The 13,311-nt window shown below is 31.3% G+C and overlaps 2 protein-coding genes across 2 annotated transcripts; both read right to left on the bottom strand.

The window, feature by feature from the left end:
- Nucleotides 1-1,086: 1,086 nt before the first annotated feature.
- Nucleotides 1,087-5,241, bottom strand: LOC137812133 (mitochondrial dicarboxylate/tricarboxylate transporter DTC). Its single transcript, XM_068614040.1, has 6 exons — nt 4,857-5,241; nt 4,609-4,692; nt 4,280-4,341; nt 3,721-4,082; nt 1,620-1,834; nt 1,087-1,480 (listed from the first exon to the last, which is right to left on the bottom strand). Exons 1-6 carry the CDS (start codon nt 4,980-4,982, stop codon nt 1,424-1,426), a joined length of 906 nt encoding a protein of 301 aa, XP_068470141.1. The 5' UTR covers nt 4,983-5,241; the 3' UTR covers nt 1,087-1,423.
- A 4,458-nt stretch (nt 5,242-9,699) lies between these two features.
- LOC137812132 (thioredoxin-like fold domain-containing protein MRL7, chloroplastic) lies at nt 9,700-12,718 on the bottom strand. Its single transcript, XM_068614039.1, has 5 exons — nt 12,426-12,718; nt 11,392-12,259; nt 10,368-10,452; nt 10,038-10,149; nt 9,700-9,927 (listed from the first exon to the last, which is right to left on the bottom strand). Exons 2-5 carry the CDS (start codon nt 12,201-12,203, stop codon nt 9,824-9,826), a joined length of 1,113 nt encoding a protein of 370 aa, XP_068470140.1. The 5' UTR covers nt 12,204-12,259; nt 12,426-12,718; the 3' UTR covers nt 9,700-9,823.
- Nucleotides 12,719-13,311: the final 593 nt, after the last annotated feature.

Below are 13,311 nucleotides of genomic sequence, written 5' to 3'. Positions count from 1 at the left end.
TTTAAATTTAGCAACGCTAAAAAATTATTTCCATTTTATGTTTTCCTTAACACTATTAGATTGGATTAACAGATTCAACAGGTAAATTTAGAATAATCAATGCAAAGAATAAGTAGTGAAAACTTTCAAATTACAACTTTCAGACTTGCATTTAACGTCACTTTGATCAAAGGCAAAATTAAGACAATCAATTGAAACAACCAAAAGGAATTTTCCTTGCTATATACATTTTTAATTTTTATGTTAATTATATTTTAAAATTAAAAAACATAGAAATAAGTTATCTAAATAGTAAAAATAGTTATACACATATTTAAATAGCGTAACACATTCCAACTATCTCACATATTTCAATTGCATAGTACGGAATGTATCATTCCCAGTTTTATTAAAATATTTAACCTTATAAGCAATTAATTTCATAATAAAAACCAGCGAGTGTGAAGCAAATATAAAAAAAACACTAACGAAAAAAGTGGAGTGATTTTCTATCAAAACTGTTTTCATGCAATAACCTGAAAATACTTAATAAAAATAGAATTATTTTCATGAAACATGATGGTGTATTTCCCCAATGCATATAAATGAAACGAAAATGTTGATAAATAACGTGTAACTGCAAAAATAACCAAAATAATTATGTTAAAATATTAAGATAACACCAATGCAGAAAAAAGAAACAGGTGTAACATGTACAAAATAGGAAATACCAATTAAAAGGATTTAACTCCTAAATGAAGAGATACACTTAAAAATAAAGGTAACGTTAACCATCAATTAAAACATCAACCGTTAAAAGAGTTGACTAATGAATTTAACCTTTAAAAAAAAGATAAAAGAAAATAAGGACATTTAAAATTTAAAAAAATCTCATAATAAATAAATTCAATAATTTGGTCTTCACCAAAATCCATCTTATAAAGAAACTGTCGATTGTTATACTTTCACTATAACTCCCAATGCATTTTCAAATTTGGGTTTAATTTTTTTTTAAATAAGAAAGCTATTTATTGATTCCTTAAGCAGTAGTTATGGAAAGCAATACAGCAACAAAATAAAAATAATAATGGGAAAATCTGCAACAAATTACGAAAAATGTGGTTGAAAAAAATACTTCCACCTGTGGAATGAAATTACAAAACTTTGTTGAAAGAGTGTCTGAGATAGAGTGCTTATTCTAGTTTAAGATATTCCCACAAGTTTCTCAATGCTAAAAATGGAATTATACTATTCTGCTCCAGCCGCATCCAATTCTATATCACTAATACAATGTTTTCGTATGCAAATTCCCCGCTTCAGTCGCATGATTAAAACTTAAAAAAATGATCAGCTCCATTGGTGTTTAGCTGCCAAAAAGGGCTACAACACAGCCAACAAATTATTCAATGCTCAAAGCTTGAATTCAAATCAAAATGCATGAGAACTACAACCCGTAGCCTTTCTGATATTTCTGAATCTGGTTCAGGAAGATCCATGTCATCTGCATAACCAATTAATACAATCATATATCACAGCCATAAACTCATAAAACTTATTGAACCCTTTGAATGAAACATTTAATTCAAATACATAACAAATAAACCATAGTAAACGTGACATGAGACAGGAGAGAATATTACCATGACATGAGGAGCAATCCTAATACAATAGACAGGGAATCCAGTGTAAAATTTGAAGGGTCCTCCAGCTTTGAGGGTTTTTGCAGCACAATCAAGAGAGCCGGTGTATGGATATTTTCCATCAGCATCAGGTTGCATCTTCTGAATCTGGGTCTTGACATAGTCAAATGGTAAACTGCAAGCTGCTGCAAAAAATCCAGAAACGGAACTTGCACCTACAGAAGAACAAATGTTAGTTGGCAACAGTGAGAATAAAATCTTTGGCAGTTATTTTAACCTATGTTTCACTGTCCTACAACCAAGAGTCCTAAATTTGTATCAAAATTACAAATTGAATGCAAAAAGAAGAAACAAGAAGCAAAATATCAGCTTCAGCATTGTGCAAGGGCGGCAACAGAAATGCAAGTGCCAGAATATTTGAATATGCAATCCCCCCTTTCCCAAGTATAAACATAAGAAATCATGGACACAAAGTAATGTGTATAATAAGGTGTGGATAAAGAACCAGACTCAATGTTCAAACTGACAACATCACTGTTCAGTTGAGGATCATATTTAAATACATGCAAGTTGCAACATGAATCCGCCTTAATGCATTAAAACAGGATGATACACCTCTAACCCATATAAGAAGGAAATATGGACTGAAAATGAATGAGCAAATAAGAGTGGAAGGACCAATTCAAGAAGTTGGAGAGAAGGCAAAAGAGGATTCTGATATACAGAGGACTGCTAGGAGGAAGTGATAGAAAGAGGGAAATATTGAGAATCGGTATGAGTAGGAGCAAAAGGATGGGGAAGGATCTAGGGATGAGGGTAATCTGAGAAAATTTAGGAGGGTCTGGTTAGTGGGAGAGCCCGCTGTCTAGAACCCCATCATTATTTAGTTTCTGTTTTAATTCACATCTTGTATTTCCTGTCTTCTTTCTGCTATTTCAGAATACTGGTGTTGATCTTCTTAGGATAAGAGCTACTGTCCAGTATCTATTATTACTATTAGTATTATTGTTATTATAAAGTTTTAGTCCTTAAGATAAATCACAGTTACTGCTCGTTTCTTTTACCTACCACTTTCCTTAATAGATAAATTTAAAACATAATTATTTTGAAGAGATACTCTTTGAAGTAATAAATGATTATGTATATTATTTACATTGTCTAATTAAGGATGATTTAATCTAGACATAAACTAATTAAGGATGAGATGCTAAACAAACATTTATGATTCATATTAGACCCTTCTCGGTGTTTGGGTAAATTATAGTCATCAACTAGAAGTGTTTGCCCAGATGAACATTGACGCATTAAACCTTAAATCATGTCATAAATAGTGTTTAGTTTCAAAAGGGCGAATTACTTTGGTAACAACATACAGATATGTAGCAATTGTTCTCTTTTTTTATTTAGCCTGAATAGCACAAACTTTACAAAAACATGCACTGATATTGTCTTCTAAAGCATACTAGAAGTTGACAATAAAAAACCGAGAAGAGATGTCAACAAATTCAGTTCCTAAATAATAGAAACTGAACTAGGAAACATTATGGGCTTGTTATGAAAATTGTTTCAAAAACAAGTATTTAAGAAAATTCAGAAACAGCTGGGAAATGTTTTCTCGTCCTCTTTGTTATCTTCAAGTGGGTGCTCGGGAGACAAACTTCCAGAAGATAGAAACGTGCTCGAGACACTTGCTTTTAAATGTGCTCCAAGGGGATAGACAAAATTTAGATAGCAAAAAAACTGCTCTGGTAAACATTAGTCAAGCCCCCGCCAACTATTGTATCTATTGGGAATTTTTAGGCTTATAGCGAATCAATAATAATAGTAGATTTGGAGGACAACTGTACTATATTGTAAGGTTTGACTAAATCGTTTTGTAAAGGGGTCAACGAGAGAAAGACATAGACTTATGAAACATTAACAGAAAATATTAAACAATCTGCAACGGAAATAATTTGGACAAAATCTTTAGGAAGGTGTAATTTGACCTTACTATCATGTTTTACACAAGATTATTTGCCTCATACATTATATCACGAGATATAAAGCTAAAGCCAAAAAAATCAAATAAAATTTCATGACAATAGTAAAATGGTTTTACCTAGCACAGTAGCAGCTTCACCAAGACCAACAGAATCTCTGAAGAATTCAACACTTTGATCATAGGATGCAAGCATCCCCATGTTCAATGCCATGGCTCTTACAACAGTGGGCCCAGCACCTTTCCAGAGCGCCAAAATCCCTTCATCAGCACTAATTCGATAGAGTGCCTGGAAAGCATTTGTGTAGTTACGGCGCTGAGCAGCCGGTAAAGTTGCATCAGCTTGCATCCGAATGAGTGCCAAATCTGCTGGACTACCAACAGTTGCTCCGATAGCACCAGCCGTCAGCCCACATAGAGCTTTCTGATACAGTGGCAGGGGCTTCCCATCATTAGCCTCAATTGCTTTACTTGTCAAGATTCTAAAAATTATTAAAACCATTAAGTCAGACTCAAAGTATTTCCTTGGAAACCACAAAAGATTACATATATTTAAGCAATTAAAGCTATCATTGCATAAACAATGCACGAAATAGAAGAAAACCTTAAAAACAAAAACTAAAAATATTTTTTTTTTCATTAAGATCTGAGAGTCACAAACATAGTCACATCGACTCACTTAAACGATCCAAGACGAGCAGTGGTGTACGTAGCCTGTCTGAGTAATCCAGCAGATAGACCCTACATACAGTGATTCGTTTTAGACACAATTAGATATCATATGCAAAATCCACTTCCACAACCAGATCTATTACAGGTAAACAAGAAAAGTGAAAGAAACACAACAAACAACATTTGGCCATACTACAACCAACAAGACAAGCATACCACATTGGAATCATCACCCAAACCCAAAGCCGAAATCACCAATCGAGTAAATATCCATAATTTGATAGGATGAAAAAAATCCATCGACAACAAGAAGAACATGGGAACAAAATAAAAAACCTTATAAAAGGCAGCAACACCCTCATTCTTGAGCATGGTGGAAGTGACCTGCGCAGCCGATCCTTGCCCAAGTTGAATCCTCACCTACACCACCAAATCCATCAAACCAATCAAAACCCGTAACACATAAACAGGGATCGTACAAAAAGGCCACAGATCTGAATCCAACAACAAGAATCAGAGACACCCAGAAGACCATTCCGAGGAATCAAGTGCAAAAGGGCAGAAAGGTGAAAACTTGACGTCACCTTGATCATATCGATGGGCTGAATGACGCAGGTGGCGAGCATGCCAGCAGTTCCGCCATTGACGAAAGGCTTGATGGTAGTCCAGACGCCAGAAACAGCAGGCTTGGGCTTCTTCTCGTCTCCCATTGCTGTTGAGAAAAAAGGGGTTCAGCGAAGAAGAAGAAAAGGGAGAACGAGAAAGAAGTGCGAGAGTGGTGCTCTAAGAGCTGAATGGTTAGGTATGGAGCGTGTCCAAGAGAGAGAAACTCCACTGTTGAGTAGGGCACTTATTTATATATTGCAATTTGCAAACTTCGTTTTGGTATTTTTCCGCAACAAATGAGAGAACAACGTTTTGATAAAAATAATGTGGTATTCGTTTCTTTTTTTCTTACATTGTTAATACGTTATTAACCTTCCACTTCCCTGTAATTTACGAAACTAGTTTCCCATCAATGAAATCGATGTTCTTTATTTGTTTTTTTTTTTATGAAAACAAAATACATGCATAAAAATGTAAAGTTTTTTACCCTGTTATTTAAAATTATATATTAAAATATGAATTAGGTTTTGTATCAGTATATATAAGGAGAGATGAGACTGAGGCAATGGCAATGGACAAAGAGATGAGAGTAACATAAGAGACAAAAGTAACCCGAAAAGAAAGAAAAGAGAAGAACTTAATTAAACAATGGTTTTAAAAATAATCCCCTTTTTAACTTAATTAATATACCAACAATTATTTTTATAACTATCCTTTGATGATTTTGTGAATGGTTCCCTTAATTTAATACAATTTATTAAGTTTTCAAAAATATGCAAAAATTAGTCTTTAAAATACATGATTATACTTTTTTTTGTCCTTAAAAAATATAAGTGTCATTAAAAAATTATCCATGTCTTATTTTCAAGTAAATTCATTAATCACATGTCACAATTAAAAACTGCAAATTATTTTTCAAAAAACTATAAAATAATTATGTCTTTTGAAGTTTTGAATGACTAATTTTTTCATATTTATTTTAAAAGACTACACAAATAATTTTGTTGATTTTTCTACTAAGCATGCTAATGGGTGATTAAAAAATACTTATTTTTTTACGACTAATCTCTAGTTATTATTTCTCAAAAGACTGAAAAGGATATTTAACCGTAATAAATACTGTTGACTTATACATTTAAGTGTAAACCATGCATGTCACTGTTTATAAGCCTAACTTTGACATTATAAAAGAGAAAAAAATATAGGCATAGCTTAATTTAAAGTCTATATTCAAACATTTTAACCATAAGAATGAAAGAGAATCAAATTTCTATTTGACAATTAATATACTAATATTTTAGTTATATATATAATTAAATTATTAGTGCATATAATTAAAACAAGGTTATTAAGTGATAATTTATTTGACAAAGAATGTTAAAATACAATTGTTAACGTGTCATGTTACATATTTTTTCCACAATAACTAATTCATAATACCAAAATTTGCATACTAATAATAAACAAATAAATTTATATAAAAAAAACATAATAAATTGAATTTGATACTAGGTAATATAAATACACATTTATATAGAGTATGATTCCTAGTGTTGAGTTTTGGTTGTATAATATAAAAAAATACAAATGCATAAAAAAATGCAAATTTTTTGTGATGAGTATGGAAGTATTTAATATAATAGAAAGGAAAAGGAAGAGTTTGAGCACAATTGCTTCCATTCATGTCTCAAAGTTTATGAATCCTTTTAAGGTTAATTTTGATATATAGATATGATTATTTATTCAACATGATACTTTAACACAACTTATATTAATTTCACCTGTAAACAAATTATCATTTTATTATAATATAATATTTTATTTTAAAAATTTGTTTAAAATAATTATTTTACTGTATTAAACAAACTTTTTTCTTATCTATAACACTCTTTGTTAGTTTTCCATAATAGAAAATAGAAAAGTACAGATGTTCTAAGCAGTCAGAAAGTGTAAAAATCGAAAAAAATAAATACAAAATCGAGATAAAATCAATGCTGAATTTCCTTTTTAACTTGCTCACTTTCCTTTCTAACTTGTGAAGAAATACGCGAAAAAAGGGTATATAATTAGTTGTACAAATGATATAATTTGATTATGTGTAACTGAAGCTTTATATTTTATTAATAATTATAGTTTGTAAATATATCATTAAAAGAAATATTAAAATAATAAATGAATAAAATTATTAACTTAAATTTTAATATAAAATAAAATAATCTATTTTATACATTATTATTTTAAATATATAAAAATTTTATAATAATTTTGTGTTTAATTTATATTTTATATTAATTTATATTTATATTTTCAAAAAATTACACTACATTTTTTAAAATTTATTTTATAAATATATTAATATATGTACTTATTCGTCATAAAGTCGAGAATGCCTACACCTCAAGACGGTCAATATTCTACAACTAAGTTTTAATTATCATCAATGACAATCATGAGTAAAACAGTTAATTTAACGAGCATTTATCTATTTATGAATCATGATGATGATCATGAAGGTTAGCTTAAAAACTATTATCCATAGGATCTATAAATACAAACTTTATGAGAATAAATCTTATCTTATTTCATACGTTTCTGCAAAAGTTACGTCTCGTAACAAAAAAACAATATAAAACACATTTCTTTAATTATATTGATAATACTATAAATTTTTTATTCAAATTCATTCACTTAGTCTTAATAGGAAACATTCTTTCTCCTTCTTTTTCTCTTTCACTCACCCAAATTTAAACAAAAGCTTAATCTTATTCAAGCATTAGTTGCCCAATAGTTGATAATGTTGTCTACATGTTGAGTTTATAGTTATTTAAAAGTAAAAAAAAAATAGGTTGTTGTTCTATTATGTTTCAAGTGTTTATATATCATCTTGTTACTAAAGTTTTGAAAGTAGGTAACAAATGGTGTGGGACTAAGGTGCATGAATTTGAACATAAGATTGATCCTCATATGCATAACTCAATTCAAAATTCACAATCTACCGATTTTACTTTTTAAGTGTGAGACAATAGGCTTTTAAGATTTTTTTTACCATAATTTTTATCCTATTATTTTTGCAAATTACCCTTGTTATAACACACATCTTATTAAGAACGTCACATGCTTGTTTATAGTTTTAGACATTACTATGTATAATGATGACACTGATGAATAGAAAAAATAATTGCATGAAGATGGACATGTGATGGTGTCAACCAACAAACCAACGAGATAACACCCAACAACAAAGATATTAAATTGAACCCTCTACACCAAAAATGTGTTATATTTTCCTTTTTCTTCTTTTATATTTTTATATCTTTTCTTTTTTACTTTTTTATCTTAGATTTTGTTTTCATATAATCTAAATGGCTCCTATTTTACAAGTGAATCTTTAAGGATAATGATCTATCACCTCTTTGGAAAATATATAACTTATATTATTGTTATTTATACTACTTCAGCGAATTGTGTCATAATTATGGTGGTTTCTTTGGAATACTGCAAAGAAATGAGGATTAGGAAGAGGGAAAAAGTGAGGAAGGAGATGTCCCTCCATACTCCACGGGGAATTATAATATATTCTAACAATATAATAATTTATGTTAAAAAAATAAAATATAAAAGAAATATGATTAAAAGTGGTTGTATTTTCTTAAAGATTAGAAGAGTAAAATGAGGTATAAAAGAAGGGTATTATAGAGAATTGAGAATCGAGATTTGGGGAATCTATTATGCAATGTTGGTGGTCCACAAAAGGATGTGTGATTCCATGAAAGGTGCCAACTTGTGGAAATGGTTGTTGCTGGCGTGGATATAAAATTTGTGGAAACTCTTCCTTAGGATTTGTCCTTCAATCAACATTATCACATCCAACTTTTGTCTACTTCACACTCCTTTGTGTTTTAATGTGAAAACTTGCTCTTTAATTAAGGACAAAAAAGACGTTACCATGTTACAACTTTTTATTCATTTGTTTAAGATTTAAATAAAGAGAGTAAAAGCTATCTTATTCAAAAGACCATTGAGATTCAATCTTCGTGTTTGGATCTACAGGGACGGGTATTGCAACTTGTAAACCGCACTTCACAGTTAACGAGGATGGCATGGCAGCATAACAATACTTTTTTACGTTTTGAATTTATATTTTTTAATGCCCATACTAATAATATTATTAACTAATTTAAAGCGAAAATTTAAGAATATTAAAAATATCACATTGTTTTCCAATTTTAACTTACTGTCTAAGACTAGCTTTTAACGAAAATTGGCGTAAAAGAAGGAGAATAATTTTATATGTTTCTTTAAAAAACTGCTTAGAATAGAATCCAAACAAACGAGGCACTCCTTGTTTGGTTGCCTTTAAAGTGTGGAAGCCAGAGGATCAACACACAAAAGGAATACGAATGATTATGACCATTGAGTGGGGTTGGGCTAGAGTTCAACATTCTTTGTGAATAGCCATAAAAACCTTTCAAAGAATTATGACCAACATATTATTCTTTCATTTTTCCAGCATGTACTTTAATATATGCATACATATAATTTGTTAGAAAAAATAGCACTAAAATTATTCATCCCTATCTCGCAAGGGTAGCAAAATACTTGATACTGTAAGAAGTGTCAACAAAAGTGAAATCTGAAAGAGTTACACACACAACAAAGCCCTAGAAAAAATCCTAAGTGTGTTTGGATGGAGAATTTTAAAAGGGTAATTCATTTTTTTAAGAGGGTTTGAAATCCTTTGTGAGAAAGGCAATTTGAACTCCATAGCTACTGCGTAGAAGATTAAACGATGAGTATGCATGCTTATTGTTCTGCATAAGATTTCTAAATTTGGTTGTGCCTGATTGATTTAAGCTTCTATATGTTTGTACACACAAAGACAGTTGCTGCAAATTTTGTTTGCTTCCTTACAAAGACACAATCTTCAGGTTGACATTCATGAAGATTAAAGACGAAAATTCAAGGCCTTATCATCTATCCACGAAGGCTTCTTTGCATTGTAATAGAAAAATGCAATCATCTGAACCAGCTCATCCGCAGTTCTGAGTTCTGCAAAGGGACAAGTAACAGTGCATCATTGAAAAAGAACCTTGATACCAACCAAACAAAACTCTGGTTTACACAAAAAAAAGAGTGAAGAGAGAGATCAATGGTGTCACCTTTCTCCCTGTACACAACCCTGTCACCCCGTAAAAATAAAATTTGAGGACATTCTTTAACTTTCAGAGCGTAAGCCAAATCTCTCTCGATATTGATATCTATCTTAACAGCCTATAAAAAGGAAATTCAGTATGTTCTATGGTATTAGAAAATTGTGAGGTTATCACTTGTAACATTTGTACAGTGATGAATGGCAGAAAATATAATTATATAAATCAAACAAGTAGAAGGAAGACTTTAATTGATTAAAAGTAGCATCATTATTTTTCATTTTAGGCATGCATAAATAGATGAAAATGAAGTTTTAACGCAAAAGGAAAACACCATACCCGAGGAGGCAACCGATTTTTCGCTTTCCAGTATACCTTTACTGCTTTCTCCAGCTCTTTCAAGTTTTTCCAGTTATCAGTTGCCCTGTGGATTAACAAAATCAAATGCTAATCCGAAGGTTGCATTTTCATATATTGAAATTTTAAGATACAAAAGGAAATATTTGATTGAAATAATTGTAACAAAAATTCTTTTCTAATAAATGTAGTTATGCATTCCCACACTCATGCGCGTTATCACGAGCTTCTAAATAAACGACAATTATCTCATGTGAAGAAATATCATGTTAAAAGAAGTAGGTATAGCAAACCATTTCCAGAGAAAAAAATCCTTTCAAAGAAGAAATTTCCATCCAGACAAGATAACCAAAATTATAAACTAAGAATGGATACATCCAGTTTCTCCCTTCTGAAAGAAAGTTCATTTTTACTTTCACACTTGCAGACGACGAGAAAGAAATCAAATGGCATGGTGAGAAGTTTTCTTTGGCCCCAATTCTAAAGCATATGGGAAAAAAAGTATCCAAAGTTAACAAACAAGCAAGTTGCTCCATCCCATATTTCTACACGCCGTCTTTTTTAAGAAAATATTATTTTGACAACTACAGAGTAAAAGACACCTAGAGTCCACATTTTAGCAAAAATTTACTTATTTTTCCCGTTGTAATCTAGTGCAGGATTGTCAAAGTATCAACACTTCTCTTTTTATATTGGAAATATAGGCGCTGAGCTCTAGTAGGTCTGTAAGTACTTACAAAGAAGTTAGAGAAGGATCCTAACTCACGCAAGAAGTTTGGTTCATTTTATTTTCTTGGCATGTGATGTGAGTGCTAGTTGAGAGGTTTTAACCATTTCATTAAGTATTATCAGATGTTCCATCGCTCTCTATTAGGAATTAGGAATCCAAATGCGAGTCTAACTCACGCTTGCCTAACATTTACCAGTAATTAATAATACTATTATTCTTTACTTCAGCAAATCCATGCATAGCCGCCAAAAGGAAACGCAGAACAGTGAAAATTACCTGTTATAACGTTCAAAGACAAGGACAATTAAAGGGCTGGGATGGAAAGCAAAACTCTCCCACTCCAAACAGTTAATCTCCTGCACCCAGTTATCATCAATCTCCCCTTCCCAGTCAATTTGACACCCATCCTCTCCCACCACATTCTTGATTGGATGATTCTCAAAATACTCAGAAGCTCTTACTCCCCAACCAACATCTGCATCCAATGGCCAGCTTTTACTTTCTTCCTCAATCACCATCTTCTTTCCTGTACCTTCACCACCATCTTCCTCTTTCTCATCATTATCATCGTCATTATCACCACTCTCAGTTTCAGAATTATCAACATCCCTCTCCTTCATTATATTCTCATAATTCTCCAAAGCATCATTGTTTTGTTGCTGAATCGTGGCAAATGTGTGCTCGAGCGTATCACGCACAATATCTTCCACCGCCACAGCTTCACTTCGGCGACCACGCCTTGGCTTCCTTGGAATCGTTGTGGGGAATGTCTCTGCAGAATTTTTAACATCATTGTTGGATGCCACATCTTTAGGATGGTCACTTCTGCTTCTTGCTTTAGGCCTTGCTCTTTGATTCGAACCAGCTTTAGGTTCGGGCTCAGACTCGGGTTTTGGATGAGACTTTGTAGAACCAGAGCATGAAATAGACTTTACAATGCAGCGGCTAGAGACAGGGGCGTAATGAGAAAAACTGTGAGTACATTCCAACATAGGATTCTTAATACTAAGTGATGATAATGGATGCAAAGTGGCATCACAAAAGGGTGAAAAGCGTCTAGGTGAGACAACACTTTGGATAAACACCATTTTCGTGACTTGACAACGTTGTCAATGAAAATACATCTTGAATGAAGAGTCTTTCCCTGTTCAGCAGAGTGGCACACAGGAGAAGAGTGTCAGAATCATTGCGGAGAAAATAAACAGAGTAACATTAAATTCAAAGAAATGGTTGAATTATTTTATCAAACAGTTGGTGCTCAAGAGTCAAAACACACATGATAACCCAAAATTAAGCCAACCAAGCCTTACTCTGTTTTGGGGTTCCAAACGCGGGAAAATAATTAAATTAAAGCTTAGAAATTGTGAGCAAGGGATATCCACTGTAATGAGGAAAGCTAGCTTTTTTCTCCTCCTCACTCAGTCACTTCCCGTAAACTTTTGTATATGAATGCAGAAAATGAGGAAAAGGCCCAAAAGCTACACATCAAGTTGTTTGGAACAGAGTGAATATAAATGTAAGAATATAATTGATAAAACGATAAATTAATGTTATTTTAAATTGTAAAAACGATAAAAAAAATAAAACATTTTCTTACAAATCTGACAATTAAAAAATAACTAAGATAGTATAAATTATTAATCTGAATTTTTGTGTTGCAAAATCATATATCAAAATTATATGTTTAAGTAATTTCAACATTTAAGTTTCAATAGATAATATGACTGGCACATTCAATTTCTCTTGTGATATTATTAATTGTAAACCAGATTTAGACAATTTTAATATTAAAATTTCTTTCAATAGTAATTGTTGTTAGTAATATTCTATGTATTTTGTTTAAAAATAATAAACTATTTTGATATTATTCAATATTTCATAGAATATTAATATACTTTTTTAATATTTCTCTCAATTCTTTAGATCTCAATAGAAAAAAAAAATCAATCCGATTTTGTAAATTTAAAGTAGATTCAATTCCAAATTATAAAAATAGATATTGTAGTTACAAAAAATCTTTAATATCTTTATCTATTCTAATTACATAGTTTGTCACTGACATAGTTATCTTTGGCATTGTTGTATTGTAGATGACTTGAGTAAGTGATATGACATCCAAATGTTTGCTTCTAAATCAGTTTCCTTTTGTTTTTTTGCTAAAAAAATCAATACACGTACTCTATTTTACTCCAACAA

The sequence above is a fragment of the Phaseolus vulgaris genome, chromosome 2 (assembly GCF_000499845.2).
Source record: "Phaseolus vulgaris cultivar G19833 chromosome 2, P. vulgaris v2.0, whole genome shotgun sequence".
Taxonomy (NCBI): domain Eukaryota; kingdom Viridiplantae; phylum Streptophyta; class Magnoliopsida; order Fabales; family Fabaceae; genus Phaseolus; species Phaseolus vulgaris.
The sequence above is the reverse complement of the archived record's forward strand: the minus strand, read 5'-3'. Positions and strand labels throughout refer to the sequence as shown.

Coding starts and splice junctions, on each gene's coding strand:
- LOC137812133 (XM_068614040.1), bottom strand. CDS start 4,982: ATGGGAGACGAGAAGAAGCCCAAGCCTGCTGTTTCTGGCGTCTGGACT. Junction 4,693..4,856: donor AGCCCATCGATATGATCAAG/GTGACGTCAAGT, acceptor TTGGTGGTGTAG/GTGAGGATTCAACTTGGGCA. Junction 4,083..4,279: donor GCTCGTCTTGGATCGTTTAA/GTGAGTCGATGT, acceptor AATAATTTTTAG/AATCTTGACAAGTAAAGCAA.
- LOC137812132 (XM_068614039.1), bottom strand. CDS start 12,203: ATGGTGTTTATCCAAAGTGTTGTCTCACCTAGACGCTTTTCACCCTTT. Junction 10,453..11,391: donor GTCTTTGAACGTTATAACAG/GTAATTTTCACT, acceptor GTTAATCCACAG/GGCAACTGATAACTGGAAAA. Junction 9,928..10,037: donor GGTTGTGTACAGGGAGAAAG/GTGACACCATTG, acceptor GTCCCTTTGCAG/AACTCAGAACTGCGGATGAG.